Source organism: Ranitomeya imitator, chromosome 7 (assembly GCF_032444005.1).
Source record: "Ranitomeya imitator isolate aRanImi1 chromosome 7, aRanImi1.pri, whole genome shotgun sequence".
Taxonomy (NCBI): Eukaryota; Metazoa; Chordata; class Amphibia; order Anura; family Dendrobatidae; genus Ranitomeya; species Ranitomeya imitator.
This window is the reverse complement of record NC_091288.1, coordinates 68,927,447-68,944,228: the sequence shown is the minus strand read 5'-3', so window position 1 is coordinate 68,944,228 and position 16,782 is coordinate 68,927,447. Positions and strand designations below refer to the sequence as shown.

Genomic DNA, 16,782 nt, shown 5'->3' with positions numbered 1-16,782 from the left:
CAAGTGTTGCAAAACGCAACACACAAAAACGCATGCGTCCCCCATGTTAAACATAGGGGCGCATGACGCGTGCGTCGCTGCTGCGTCGCCCGACGCTAAGGCAACGCACACTAGCAGAACGCTAGTGTGAACGTAGCCTTAAATACATTTTTCATCAAGATGTGTTTTAAGTCCATAATCAATGAGGTCTGACAATTGGGGACCCCACCTTTGATGAGCAAATGTGTGACCACCATTCTAAACTTTTTTGAGACTGATGGGGAAAGCAGTTCCTTTAATTCCATGGAAGTGAATGTAGCGAGTTTACTCAAATCTGCACCTAAATCTGCATCTAAATCCCCATGGGAGAAACACAGACTTTGCAGTGGATTTCCAGCAGGGTAAAATTATGTCCCTTGTTAATCTCCTCCAATCAGTAGAGAAAACGGCCTTGTTGACTGGAACGTTTCCTTGAGATTTCTAGTGATTGCCATTCTAATTCTATATATTTTATGCTACGAGCAACATTTTAACAAAACTTCCCCACGGCCTCTCTATCCCACTGCGGCAATAAAACTCTTTAAATTTGCAGCATTTTCATATCTGTAATCAATGTCAGCAGTTTAGCAGCTTAAAACACACATCACGTAGTAACCCTGAAACCCTCCAAAGACCGGAACGTAACAACTAGGAAAAAAACCAACTAGAAACAGTGTTTGCATGTTTCCATTATTTGTACCTAATTTCTGATATTAATAGCTGAGGTGCAGGCCGGTGATTATGGTTCTGTGCGGGCGTTTGGTAAATTTATTTTGAGCCTAGAAAACAGCAAAGTACAGTGTGCTGCTCCTTGTTATTCAAAGAAGAAAACATTCCGGACTCCCTTCCCATTTCATAATTTATTCCTGAAGTGATAAGAATAACAAAATAAATCAATCATTTAATTTATCCAAGTCAGAATCGCTGCACTTTCTGCAAGACTGCAAGTGACAAATGTTCTTGGTAACCCTTTCACTAGTAATGTTATAAAATACATCTTTATCTTTACCATTTAGCAGTGAGTGGAGGGGAGGTCATGCAGACAACCACCTCATTCATACAGGGAACTTAGGGATACACCTTTTTAGGATCAGATGCTTTTAGGATCAGATGCTCTTAGTTGCTGGACCCCTGAGATCATACATTTTACACCTATTTTGTGGACTACTAAAAAATGTTCTGCATAGGACAGCCATTTAATTACTTAAAGGGCTTGTCCACTTTTCGAAAAACCTCTTCAGAATTCCCCCCTCCCAGTAATATATTAAGGCCGGGGTCACACTTGCGAGTGTGATGCGAGAAACTTGCACATCAATACCCTGCACTGTCACCAGCACTCCAGACTGGAGCATTCAGCTGCATAGAAATACATGCAGCCACAAACTCCTGTCCCGATTGCCGGCGGCAGTGGCGGGTATTGATGCATGAGACTCGCGCAAGTTTCTCGCATCACACTCGCAAGTGTGACCCCGACCTAACACTAATTCTCACCTCCGGTGCAGATGCCGTCCCAGCAGTGTTGTTACTGCCTCCCTCAGGGTTCATATGACATTTTTATGTCACGCAATCCCTGTGGCCGTTCAGCGTTAGCTTGACTCTTCCCTCTTATCAACATAATTGAAATCCAGAGGAACTGAGAGCTGTTGCTGCTCTCACTTTCTCCAGATGTCTTGTTTTGTCCAAATAATGGGAGAGTGAAGCCAGCGCTGATTGGCAACAGGGATTGCGTGACATAAAAATGTGCCACCATTCCAAGGAGAGTCAGTACTAACACTGCTGGAATGGCACCTACACTGGAGATGAGTATAAGTGTTATTAATTTTGGGGGAGAAACATAGGGATTCAGAAAGAGTTGTTTGAGTAGTGAACAACCCTTAAATGACAAAGGGCACATTTACACGTGCCGAACTTGGCCGCTAAACAATTGCCAATCAGTAGGCTAATGGCATGCTGATGAATGTTGTATGCACATGGACTAATTGCTATTTTCATCTTTTTTTCTGCAGAAAGCATCATATTGTCTGCAGCACATCACATTTTTATATAGGATGATTTGCTCCTGGGAACAATGATTTTTAAGCAACCTTAAAAATCATCCCACCCAACAAATTAAAGTTTTGGTCATTTAATGGGTGACTACCGGCCTGTTTAGACAGGCCGGTGATCGTGAAATGGTTTACCTAGGAACGCTCATTTCTTGATGGGCCTTAAAAGTAAGTAATCACTGAAGCAGGGTATGTATGACAGCCAGGTTCTTCTCTTGCTCTTGTTAGTGCAACTTTCCTTACAGACTGCACTGTTGTCCAGTCCATACAATACCTGCTGATGGAGGAGCATGTGACCAGACTCATCCCCTGCCTCTTCCAATAGAAAAGTAGCTTTCCCATTTGACATATTTTTCTGTTGGTGGCAGCAGATGGACCGATCCGATCACATGCTCCTCCACCAGCAGCCATTGTATGGACAGGAGATTTGGGCAATCTATGAGGAAGACTGCACTAAGAAGAGCAGGAGAACCTGTCATACCTATAAAGATAGTAAGTGCCACAAAATGATGTCCACTACACATATGATAAAATAAAGATAATAGACAGTGTAATGCAGCGGCTGTAGGATGCAAACAAAACCTTTGCTTAAACCCATTTGCAAAAATAATTTGTAGCCCCCATTGCATGCATTTAAGAAAGAAAAAGAATTGTCACCAAAGGTGTACAACCCATTTAAGTGTAGATTTCCACAGTGTTTTGATGAATTTTTACCTTCAATTTAATCTTAAGTTACTCTTAAGTCTTAAATCATTTTTGCCACTTCTGTAGTGTTTTTTTTACTGCTTATGGTTTTTTTCTGACATTGTTTACTATAGACTGCTCTAAAGAATTTAATATTTAATAAAAACAGACTGAAAAACAAGCATTTTAAATGCTACAAAGTAAAACCACCAATAAAAGCACTTGTAAAAAGAAAACCACTGAAATATGTATAGGACTAAACTTCATTAGTACACGGCCCGATTTTATTCACTTTTGGTCTGTTTGACCATTTTTACTATCAGCTTGGCATCTGGTTTTCTTACACGCAAACTAAAAAAAAATAAAACTACAAATGTAAAATTACGGCACTGGGATCACACATGGATGGATTCATTTTTCACAGAGACCAATTGATTTGGATGGATGAGTTTCAAAAAAGAACAAATCAATGTTGTTGTTTTTTCTTTCTTTTGAGGACACTCGGTCTACAAAAAACAGACATTGGAGCAGTTTTATAGAAGACAATGGGAAAAAACATTGATCAAGTAAGTGAACAATGGACTTCTAAGGGAGACCCAAGAGGTTTGGTGCACTGCTAATTAACAGCATCTCTAGGACACGCCATTGATCTGTTACGATCCAACCACTGAGATCCAGACTGACTCCTAGAATGAATGTATCAGTAAAGCCCACCAAAGTGCACCATCTCAGCATCCCGAGACAGTCTTAACAACTGTTTTGAACACATGGCTGGTTCAATATATGCCACTGCAGGAGCAGGTGCAGACGACGGTAGATTCTCTCATCCGAGAGGATAGGATCAATTTTTCTTACGACCTTCTGATAAAACTGATCAGAGTTTGAGCAGCATGTGATCATAGCGTTTTATGATTCTCTCAGATGCATAGAAGATAGAGGAAAAAAATTCTCCATCTTGTCCATTTTGCTAGTCTATGGAAATTGTACTACACTCAGATGCCATCTGACAGCTGCCCATTCGTTTCCATGGGCTCATTGACTTGCATTGTCAAGTGCAATTGGAATATCATATCAAACTCGGGCAAGCAGCAATTTTTTTTCTCGGATCGGCTTGATATATGCACGGTCACATAGTATAAAACTGGTATGGATGCAATCCGATGTCTTGCACACTCAGACCAAAAATATGCTTGTCTCCACCTGCCTTAAGTGTACATAGAGGAGAAATTAGGAAAAGTGGCTATACCTTATTGTGAAAAGTCTTTAGAAAAAATTGTTCATGTATTTTAGGTGTAGCTTCTCGTATAGCGAATCTGTCAGGTCACACTAGGCCATGCTACAAACAATTTACTGAGCCTAATTTTCACAACGTTGGCAAAACTGGTGTAAAAATGCAAAAAGTCCCCACATTTTTGCACAAATACATGTTGCATAAAAATGTGTACCTTTTAGCACCAGTTTTCTGATCTAAAGTGCTTTGTAAATTCCCCTGTTTATTTTTATTAGGAGCTGTATAATTTCACGCCAGAAACCATGTGGGTGAGTTAGACCGGATCACGACCCTATGTGACTTTTTTATTGTTTACGAGACGCAGCTGTGAACATTTTGTAGCGGCTGTGCGTCATTGCCATTTCTGGGAATGTTTAAGCTCCACTCCGATCTTCCCCCGAACGCCCACTTTTAGGTGGGGTTTACGTAAACTCCACCTCTATTGGCCAAGGTGTCGTAGGAAATCTGGGACAGTTGGCAACTATGGCTGTAGCTTAGTCCTATTGAAGTGGATGTGCAAAAAGTACTGAGCTGGGCCGGACAACCAATACTGAGGCTGGATGGAGCACATGCTGGAGCACCCCAGCCCCTGAATCAGCTGATCAGTGAGGGTGAGGGTTTTTGAACCCAACTAATCCGATATTGATGACCTAGCCTACTTTTTTAAAATTAGTTCTTTGCCGCAATGTTTACGTGCATCGATTACATTTTACTTACAGTAAGCTTTCCCTCTCATTCTGCATTACTACAAAAACATCTAAAAGCAACTACTTGTTATTTGTATTAACACATTTTATTCTGGAGATCATTATGTTGTTTCCTGATTACAATGCAATCAAGCATTACAACATTTTACACCAGGGATTGCTGAGCAGCAGAGAATAGAAGCGCCGTCTCTAGCGGTTGAGGCATTTAAATGAAAAATGGATTTATTAGGTAGGAACATTGTGTGTGAGCTGCTACCTTTTACCTCTGGGAAAGCTGGCGTGATTTAGATTCCGCTTAAATGATATGTGTAATGAGTTTTGTAGTTTCATTTCATCCATAATTAGACAGAGATCCCAATGAAGAAGGCTGTTCTACGGCATTTAATGCTCACGCAGGATCCTGGGCGCGCCTGACTCGGAGCACTTGGGTAACTTTTGCTGGCGGCATTTACTATTCTTCACACCTGTTCGCTATGAGTTAACTACTGGATTGTTTTTTAGAAGATCCAAAGGAGCTTTTCTTGTGGATGAAGCGTAGCTTACATGTCATGCAGATTGACAGTATCTCCCCCAGTCGCCTCTCTCTCCTGGGTCAGAAGCTGCGGGCACATGGCTCACGTCAACGGTGACAGGTTCTGCTTGTATCTATCCCTCTTTCACTACAAATTCTGCTTTTCTTATCAACTGCCAAAAGATCAGCTCCAGGAAGCTAGGGAAAGCCACTCTTCCTTTATATACCACACAGAACCATGTGCGTACGCTACATTCACCTTTTATCTAATATACTAGATGGCAGCCCGATTCTAAAGAATCGGGAGTTTAGAATCCATATATACTTTATTTATTCAAATGTAAGAATAATACAATTAATAAATAATAGTAAGAAAGAACAAAAAATGGCTGCACTCACCAGCTCTTGACAATTCTTGTTATTTAAGGTACAGTTACACAGGATCCATGAACATGCTTATGAGGGGAGGGATGAAAGACATCAGACGACAACTTTCTGCATCATTACCATACTTTATATCAGACCTGATCTTATGTGCGCCATCAGCAGCTTTGGGCTCTGTGTCATTAGTATACTTAACAGTATCCAGGCACTTGCATCTATCCTCTGTACTCTTGTTAACACGCTGTTTGCGCTTACATCCGGCATCGGCGGCTTTTCGCTCTGCATCATTACCATACTTTATATCAGACCTGATCTTACGTGCGCCATCATAAGCTTTGGACTCTGTGTCATTGGTATACTTAACAGTGTCCATGCGCTTGCATCTATCCTCTGTACTCTTGTTAGCACGCTGTTTGCGCTTACGTGCGGCATCGGCGTCTTTTTGCTCTGCATTATTAGTATACTTTCTATCAGACCTAATCTTACGTGCGCCATCAGCAGCTTTGGGCTCTGTGTCATTAGTATCCTTACTATTAGAGCTCATGTTGGCTAAGCTAAACAGCTTTGAGCGTGGTGGTGGCAAACAACAGGTTAATAAGAGGCAGTGTCAGGTAGTAGGAAAATAGCCAGTTAATAATAGGCAATAGTTCTTTGCAGGAATGCAGATATTAATAAATAGGCAGTTTATATTGCAGAGAAATTGCTGGGCAATAATGGACAATGTCCTTATGTGGCAAATAATAGAGCAATATACCCAATGTGGCAAAGAAGAGGTTAATAAACGGCAGTCTCTCAGTATAACAGTCAGTGAATAATAGGCAGTATATGGAGAAAACACCAAACAAAAGTTCAAAATTGGTGTGAAAATGTCACTGAACCACTTCACAACTAAATATATATAGTTTTGATAAATGGTATTATCATTTTTTTGACGAAATTCGGCAGGAGCTTGAAGAGCAACGTCACTGGGCCCGCCTCCACGCAGTAGAAACTTGCTGTGAGGTAAAAATTCAAAAATCACACCAAAATGGCGGGCGGAGTGTGTCACAGTACGGCACGTTTCTGATTGGTCGCTCGCAGCAGGCGGCAACCAATCAGACACTGGACACTGTTGACGTCACTTATCTCCGGACATTAGCTCCGGACATTATCTCCGGACATTAGCTCCGGACATTAGCTCCGGACATTAGCTCCGGACATTAGCTCCGGACAGGAAGTTGGCACAAATTGCAGGAAGTAGTATTCTAGGCAATTATATATTAGACTAGATGGCAGCCCGATTCTAAAGAATTGGGAGTCTAGAATCCATATATACTTTATTTATTCAAATGTAAGAATAATACAATTAATAAATAATAGTAAGAAAGAACAAAAAATGGCTGCACTTACCAGCTCTTGACAATTCTTGTTATTTAAGAAATTGCTGGGCAATAATGGACAATGTCCTTATGTGGCAAATAATAGAGCAATATACCCAATGTGGCAAAGAAGAGGTTAATAAACGGCAGTCTCTCAGTATAACAGTCAGTGAATAATAGGCAGTATATGGAGAAAACACCAAACAAAAGTTCAAAATTGGTGTGAAAATGTCACTGAACCACTTCACAACTAAATATATATAGTTTTGGTAAATGGTATTATCATTTTTTTGACGAAATTCGGCAGGAGCTTGAAGAGCAACGTCACTGGGCCCGCCTCCACGCAGTAGAAACTTGCTGTGAGGTAAAAATTCAAAAATCACACCAAAATGGCGGGCGGAGTGTGTCACAGTACGGCACGTTTCTGATTGGTCGCTCGCAGCAGGCGGCAACCAATCAGACACTGGACAATGTTGACGTCACTCATCTCCGGACATTAGCTCCGGACATTAGCTCCGGACATTAGCTCCGGACAGGAAGTTGGCACAAATTGCAGGAAGTAGTATTCTAGGCAATTGTATATTAGATAATTGCCTAGAGTACTACTTCCTGCAATTTGTGCCAACTTCCATGGCTTTGTCCGGAGCTAATGTCCGGAGCTAATGTCCGGAGCTAATGTCCGGAGCTAATGTCCGGAGATTAATTGCCTAGAATACGACTTCCTGCAATTTCTGCCAACTTCCGTGGCTTTGTCCGGAGCTAATGTCCGGAGCTAATGTCCGGAGCTAATGTCTGGAGATAATGTCTGGAGCTAATGTCCGGAGCTAATGTCCGGAGCTAATGTCCGGAGATAAGTGACGTCAACAGTGTCCAGTGTCTGATTGGTTGCCGCCTGCTGCGAGCGACCAATCAGGAACGTGCCGTACTGTGACACACTCCGCCCGCCATTTTGGTGTGATTTTTGAATTTTTACCTCACAGCAAGTTTCTACTGCGTGGAGGCGGGCCCAGTGACGTTGCTCTTCAAGCTCCTGCTGAATTTCGTCAAAAAAATGATAATACCATTTACCAAAACTATATATATTTAGTTGTGAAGTGGTTCAGTGACATTTTCACACCAATTTTGAACTTTTGTTTGGTGTTTTCTCCATATACTGCCTATTATTTTTGTTCTTTCTTACTATTATTTATTAATTGTATTATTCTTACATTTGAATAAATAAAGTATATATGGATTCTAGACTCCCGATTCTTTAGAATCGGGCTGCCATCTAGTTATTTGATAATCTTGAAAACAGTAGGGTGTAAAACATTGGCAAAATTCATTGAAATGTGCAGACTGGTGCTATTCTACATTTTGAAGGAATGTCGCCTATTTAATACATAGATAGGTCACGTCCATCAGAATGCAAATAGCTTTTAAGAGCCTATTTATTTGGGTCATAGATGAAGGTCCCAATAATGGACCCAATTTGACATCCATTTGCCCAATAATAGCACATGCAAAGGGGTTACTTTATGACTGATCTGCCACTTCATCTTCCATTCAGCATTATTGAGTTTTTTCTTGCAGCTTCTTCCTTCCTGAGAAATTTTAGAATTTTCACTGCCAAAATTAATAATCGATAAAATGCTGATCAAACACTATTAGGCCTCATTCACACGTCCATCAAAAAACCATATCGGCGTCATTGGTGTTTTTGATCAGTATGCCATCCATGTGTCCTTTACACCATTAGTGTCATCAATGTTTTTCATGGATGGATGAATAAATGACAAAGCTTCTTTTCTTATTTGCAATATCAAATACGGACAGCACACTGATGGCACTCAGATGCATACGTATTTTTTCACAGACACATAGACTTGTATTGGGTCTTTACTGGAGAAAAATGGACATGTCTTCGTGAAATTTGCTTGGACACACCATCTGTGAAAAAGCGCAGTTATATGAAAAGTATCAACGGTTTTAATGGATATGTGTTCTATCCATGAAAAAAACGGATAGATCACATACGGGTGACATGGAAGAATGCCAAATTGAGGTCTTAAGGTAGTCAAATGCAGATGTCCAGCTTTACTTATTTCGCAAATTTTGTTAAGAATTTCAATTTCTGACAGTTAATTTGTAACCATAACATGCTTTCACAGGCTTCAACTTATATGACAACCACAGGGTGACCGCACATTGGCCCAAAGGCCCCAGTTCAATCATTTTGTATGCCAAGCTTGATGAACAACGGGCTGGAATAAAATTGGCCAAACCCATTCTGCATCTTTCAGTTGATGTGTGCCAAGCAAGAAATGTACTCGAGTCAGGGAGTTTTGTAGCATAAACTAGGATGAATTTGTCGTACCCTCGACTTCCTCCTTCCCCACAAAGCTACACATACGTTTCATAAAGTGAATGAATCTTCCCAGGACTGGCATTAAAATGTCAAAAGTCACAACATTTTGTGACATTGCAAACAGTTTTACCCGAGAATTCTGGTGAAAGGTTTTGCAAGGTTTTGCAAAATTTAGCTTTTTAAGAAACTGGTCATCTCATCCCCTATATCTTTTGATATGTTGAGGCAAGAGAACAGGTAAGCAAGGACCCATCTGTATATTTCAAACGTTCATCTATTATGTAACTCGTCAGTAGTATCCTAGTTAGAAAAGTTGGGAAATACAATGCAGTCACGAGCAATCCCAAGTTTTAGGAAACCCAAGTTTTAAAAGAACCATACCCAAAGCTCTCCATCCAGTTGAAGATGAAGCATCATGACAAAGGAAGTTCAAGCGAGGGACAGGTGTATGTTCCTTCTATCAGGGGAAACTGTGTACCAATCTGCCTACATTATCAATGTTTGCCATAGAAATAATACTGAAAAAATGTGTTCAGGTTCTAAGTTACAATTCCATTGAAGCTTACCCGCAGGAAACTAAGGTTGCGCCCATGCTCAATGCTGGTGATCTCCAGGTTCCCCATGACCACTTCACAGTTCTCATAATACTTGCGAAGTGACTTGTACTGTTGGTCCAGATCAGATAGAGAGCTCAGTTTGTTCTCTGTTCCTGCACACACTGCAAGGAAAAAGAAAAGGTAACATAAGAAACAACATCCAGAATAGGCAAACATGCAATCAACTCTCAGACACAATATAGTATGGTCATCATAACACGTGGCACAGTGGTTAGCATTGCACAATTGCAGGGGTCATGGGCTAAAATACCACCAAGGACAACATCTGCAAGGGTTTTGCTTGCATGGGTTTTCTGCAGGTACTCCAGTTACCTCCCACCCTACAAAGACACACCGATGGGACATGGGGACACTAACGATAATGTCTGTAAAGCGTTGTGGAATGAGATGGTGCTCTATAAATAAATTAAATAGTCCTTTTATGAATTCTTGCATATATAACAAAAACTCTAAACTGTTAAATTCATTAAGCATCACAAATTAATATCTCCCATTATGAAATATTTCATGTAAATATCTACCATTTTAGCCAATAACCAGGAAATCCAATTAGTATGATAAATGCCAATTTGTCCATTAGGGCTAGTGTCAAATTTACTCTCGCCGCATGTCATGGCCCTCAAGTCCTTTAGGCTCTGGCATCTGCCCAGATTTATCTGGTCCCCGTGCCAGCCCTGTCAGTCCAAAATATTTTAAAGAGATAAACAGTTTTACTCTTTTATTTTAATAAATTGGTATATCATTTAATTTAGCATTCAATATTGAAATATTTGTTAAAATCTCATCCTCAGGAACTAGACGGTTCCCCAGTAGGTACAATCATGACCCTCTAAAGGTCGTAGGCATTGCTATGTAGAATAGATTTCTGCATAGAGATCTATATATGCCTTACTCATGGATTATTTTCAGGGGCTATAAATAAAGAATAGTGCATTAATCAATCATTTTACTGGTATATGTTCAGCATTTATCTGTGCTTAGTCTACAAAGGAGGTCTAGACTATTGTGTTGACATATATCAAGATGCTGCAGTGCCCAAAGTCTGCTCTTTACTCGATTGCATCATCTGTTATTTTCCATCAGTGTCAGGACCGATTTATCTTTATCTGCAGTGATAACATGGCTTTGTTAATCCTGCTCCACTTGTGAGTAAAGGAAATGTTCCATTGACCCAGACACATGCTGCCAAGCCCAGAACAGTAGACTGGCTAATGTTATTCCTTATTCTCTCCCTAAGGGAAAACTTCAAACAATCCTACCATAAGTCTTATTCCTGGCAAGAACTGTGCCCTGGGTCAAAGTGATTAACCTTTTTAGTGCTGCAAAGATCATCAGGATGTCACACATAATTGGGAAGTGGAAAAAAGCCAACCACATTTTGGTCTTTGCAAATCCTTCATCATGGTGTGCCAATAACTAGAGGTCAAGAAGTCATAACATTCCCTCTTCATGATACATTATCATCTTGTAATTGTCTCACCATATTCAATATGTATCAGCCATTTTTACTGACCTACTGTTATATTTAACAGCATGGCCATTATTATAGGTCACAGATGAAGGCTAAATGCAGAATACAACATCCTTGACCTACTAAAGATATGTCTATAGTTTTTTTCAAGGGGTTGACTCAAAACATAGATTGGTGGCATATACTAGTAATGAGCCACCAATGTTCGATCAGTGGAGGTACAATCGATTTAGTGTTAGTGGTGTAACTAGTGCTAGTGGTACGTGTTGGCTGTGGTCTGCTTTTATCCAAGTGGCTGCCCGCTTGACAATTGACTACAATGGCCTGATCATCCAATCTCCCAAAACAATGGTGAAGAGTAGACTGGATGGAAAGTGGCGCAGCACTTTTTTTTTTACTTTCCAACATACCGTACTTAAGGGCACAATAAAGTTTGCTGTCTCTACTTTTCCATTTCAACATATGTTTCAGGATATTTTTATATAAAAAATGTTGGGTGCTCTCTAGGAACAGAAGTAGGATCCATAGTGATCACCTATGAGGCCACTGTTCACAATATGTCATGTCACAGTGAGAAAGTAACAGAAGGCACTATAAATAAAAAAAGTTACAGAAGCAGTCGTATTTATCTCATAGTCCTGACTAGGCTTGAGCGAAACGGATCGTACAAATTCAAAAGTCGCTGACTTTTGGCAAAGTCGGGTTTCATGAAACCCGACCGGATCCTAGTGTGGGATCGGCCATGCGGTCGGCGATCTTCACGCCAAGGTCGCGTTTCGTATGATGCATTTGGTGCCATTTTTTCAGCCAATGAAGGAGCGTGGGCAGAGTGATGACATAGGTCTTAGGGGCGTGGACGCCTATCGCCATCTTGTCGCTTGTGCGCTGTAGCGATTTGCAATGTGTAACACCAGCTTTTCTGTTCAGGGACGGAGGAGGGAGAGAGAGAGAGAGAGAGAGAATAAAAAAGATTTCCCATTGACTTTGCATTGGGTTTCGTGTTTCGGTCGATCCCCGACTTTTCGCCATAATCGTCCGATTTCTCTCGACTCGACTTTTGAGATAGTTGGGTTTCGCGAAACCCGACTCGACCCTAAAAAACTAAAAGTCGCTCAACCCTAGTCCTGACAACTACTTTCTATATTGGTTGACAATATCATGGAGAAGAACATTGCTTACTTAAACGTTATTATTCTCTGCTGTTTTGTTTGTCAGAGGCCACAGGCCCAAAAATCCTACTTCGGACAGACTTGGCACAAGTCATTCTGTCTGGCAGATACCAGAAGAATGCCGGCCCTTACCCTACAAACTCATGTGCAAGGATCTGGTCGTTAAACAGGGCCCAATGGATTTCTTCTATGGAAGGGTTGCTGACCAGAAAAGTGAACCAGGGCACTAGAAAGGTCAGGTAGATGGATCAAAACCAAGAGGGCAGCAAAGGACTTCTCTCGTACTGCGCCAGCTCTCTGGAATGCACTTCCCCAGACGATCAGACTGATATCTAGCCCCGACCTCTTCAAGCGCGCTTTAAAAACCCATCTCTTCAAACAAGCCTACCACATCAACTACTCAGTAAACTAACTTTGTCCTGTTCCCTCCTTACAAATATTATCTGCATGTGAATCTGCACCCTACTATTCATCTGTCTCCACACCCTCCATGCACATGATAACTGCACTTGATACTTGACTATTGCACTTAAACACACGGGCTGATGACCGGATCATGCAGCTTTGTATGAAAATCCCAATTTATTATAATTGCCATACCTGAAATAAAAAGCACTTTTCACCTATTGTGTCCCCCCCTTTCCTTGTAGATTGTAAGCTTGCGAGCAGGGACCTCACCCCTAATGTCACTGTTTAAATTGTCTTAACTTGTACTGAATTTATTGTCTGTACATGTCCCCGCTTAATTGTAAAGTGCTGCGGAATATGTTGGCGCTATATAAATAAAAATTATTATTATTATTTATTAAAGGTACAAAATTGTCAGGCATGAGAAACGTCTATAAACAGGTGAAGGTCAAAACAGGGAACACATGCACTAAACAAGAGCAGAGAAACAGAATTTAATCAGAGGAGCACAACGCTATATCTGACAGCTTCCAGCAGTAAGCTGGAACCTTAAGTTGGGTGTGGAGCTTCCAAATTGGTTGGAGCAAGGAGCTAATAAATCCAGATGAACAGCACACACACCCATACTGTCAGACTGAATGGCACTGTAGGTCCCAGCCACCCTAACCTTAGCAGCTGGAGAGAGCTTATGGTTGCAATATCTCTTCTATCACCAGTGCCGACCACAGAATGAATATGGTGGTGTCTGGTGACAGAAGCAGTCAGCAGACATAACCGTAGCAGGTCCTGGTGGAGATGTGACAACCGCCTATCAAAAAGGAAGATGGAGGACCGGAAACCTTTACTGTATGGGTTGCTCATATGGAAGCCTATCTTGCATTTGTAATAAGATTTAATTCTACTGAGATAAATATTGTCATTGCTGAACATACATTATAGAATTTCTTCTCCCAATATACTTGGCTTCGTATTTCCACACTGTTCTCCATATTACAGTCTATATTTGTTTGGCTCTTACTTTCCGTCTGATTTTTATTTATGCTTTTTTCACTCTCTTTATCAGGATCCTTAACTCCCTTATTAGAAATGGACCTGACAAGTAATTAAAGGAATTGATTTGCACACTTCAAATCTTGCCAAGTAAGAGATGTGCCATCTGCGGCATCAGCTGTTCTTCCTTGAGGTCTCCCCACGCACCTGAACTTGTGTTTGTAAAGGGGGGAGCCCTCCAGCAGGTGACACGCCATGAGCACAGACATGGTACATTAGCAGCACACGCGGCACAACGCTCGGTACGGTAATCCCAAAGGCGGACAACGATTGCAGCCATCTTCCTCATCACTTGCCCTTGCCGCATTGAACTCCTAACAGGATCATTTGTCTCCAAATGACCTGAATACACAGAAGTTTTATCATAGACTGCTATCAGAGGTATTGTAGCCATGATTAAACTTGTAGCCAATATTTTTATACAATATTTTTAAAGGCGGTGAAAATAAAAGAATAGACCGTTCCTCACACTGAACGTTTCATGCTTTAAGAACATACTGCATAGGTATGTATTTGAAATGAATACAAGTCCATTTAATAAGTAAGATAAGAACATAAGTACATTAACTATTAGAATGAAATAGAATTTTACTTAACTTTTAAAAAACATCCGTATTCTCCAGAACGCAGTTTTTTTTTTAATTAGTTTTGTGCAAGTGCAACAAGATGGCAGCCTGTTGGTCACCATTTTGCTAAAAATGGCAACATGAGCAAAAAAATTTTTCCTTTCAAATTTCCTATTTTTTTCACCACTTAAATAAAAAAAAGATACATATTTGGTATTTGCGCACTTGAACTGACCTGTAGAGAATCATATTACCCTATCAGTTTTATCATATAATGAACATGGTAAATACATTAAAAAAAAAAACAGATTGTGAAATTGCACTTTATTTGCACTTTCAAGACACTTAGAATTTTTTTCCTGCTTTCCAGTGCATCACATGATAAAATGAATGTTGTCATTCGAATGTACAACTTGTCCCGCAAAAAGCAATCCCTCATATGACTATGGGGATGAAAAATAAAAAAGTTATGGCTCTTGGAAAAAGGGGAGGAAAAAACAAGAGTGCAAAAATGGAAAATCGCAAGGTCATAAAGTGCTTAAAAAAACTGTGCAAAGGATTAAATAGCCTTTCTTGGTAGATTTTTATTACAATTCAAGTTTGATTCCAATGTCTGAGCTGCATGAGTTGTTTCTACAAACGCTATTGTACAAAATGGCTTGTAATTTATTGTGTTTCCTAAGAATCAAGTATAGCAACTATCCATAGTTCACTATGGAACAATCATATTCCTATCATAGACTAATGGGTTTCAGAAGAATTATTACACTAATATAAATCACTAGATGTGTATATTGATTAAAGAGAATCTGTCAGCAGGATTTTTGCTATAAAATCCGAGAGCAGTATAACATGGGGCAATAAAGCCGGATTCCAGGGATTTATCACTTTCCTGGCCTGCTCCTTGCAGTTTTCACTGAATACCTGTTTTGTCTAATAAATAGGTAGCAGGGCTAAGTCTTATGCTCTATGTATAACCCTCCCCCACTGACTGGCAGCTTCCTGTGCACACTGTTCATTGTGAGCAAGCTGCCAATCAGTGGTGGGGCAGGGTTACACACATTAGCCTGACTGCTGGTTGTGTGAGCTCCAGTCCGGCAGTGTTTGTCTCCTGCTGATAAAAAACTGCTTGTATTGAAACTAGAACACACAGCCTAATAAGTAACCCATCCCTGGAATGGTGATCTCATGCCCTAGATTATGCTACTCTCATATTAAATTGAAAAAAACTGCTGACAGATTCCCTTTAAGATCTGTGAACCCAAGGGACTCACCTCATTCTGTCTCCAGTCTCTACAGTAGTATTTCAGATTAGCATAAAACTCTTCATACTATCAATACAGCGCCTATGTGGAACACATATCCATGTACAGTATGTCATTTTGTGTGCTTGCAAATATCAGGGCCAGCGCCAGCACCCGGCGCACCCGGGCAAGTGCCAGGGCCCTGAGAAGGCCGGGGGCCCACTCTCCATTGGGGACACTGGGTGCTATAGTGCTGGCCCCCGCGAGTGGACCCCCCACCTGCTCCAGGCCCTGCCACTTGCGATACTTACCTCTCCCTGTTCCAGCGCTGCAGCATCTTCCATCCTCCGATGACATCACCAGTGCTCGCCCTCTGCCTGAGCAGTCGCAGCACAGAGAGCAGGAAGATGCCGACGCTGAGGAGTCCAGAGAAGAGCAACGTCAAGCAACAAGAGGTGAGTATTTCATTTTTTTTAAATATTTGGAGCAAGATATGGGGACCATCAGAAGGGGCCCATATATGGAGCATTATATGGGGCTAATTCTATATGGAGTATCTTATGGGGCCAATAATATAGAGAGCATCTTATGGGGCCAATTCTATAGTGAGCATTATATGGGGCCAATTTAATATGGAGCAGTATATGGGGACAATAATATATGAAGCATCTTATGGAACTAATTATATATGAAGCATCTTATGGGACTAATTATATATGGAGCATTTTATATGGCCAATTATACATGGAGCATCTTATGGGGCCAATTATTTTTGAAGCATTTAATGGGACCCATTCTGTAAGGAGTATTATATGGGGCCCATTCTGTATGGAGCATCATATGGGGCCCATTCTGTATGGAGCAATATATGGGACTCAGTATACTGTATGGGGCCGATCATCTACTGTATGGAGCATTATATGAGGCCCATTA

General features: G+C 40.8%; 1 protein-coding gene across 2 annotated transcripts in view; it reads right to left on the bottom strand.

Annotated features, from left to right (window-relative positions):
• ERBB4 (erb-b2 receptor tyrosine kinase 4) overlaps positions 1–16,782 on the bottom strand; it is a 1,426,503-nt gene that overhangs the window by 890,303 nt on the left and 519,418 nt on the right. For both annotated transcript variants that reach the window (XM_069733421.1, XM_069733420.1), the window contains exon 2: positions 9,891–10,042. In XM_069733421.1, coding sequence (XP_069589522.1) covers positions 9,891–10,042 — 152 coding nt within the window. The remainder of the gene's footprint in view (positions 1–9,890; positions 10,043–16,782) is intronic.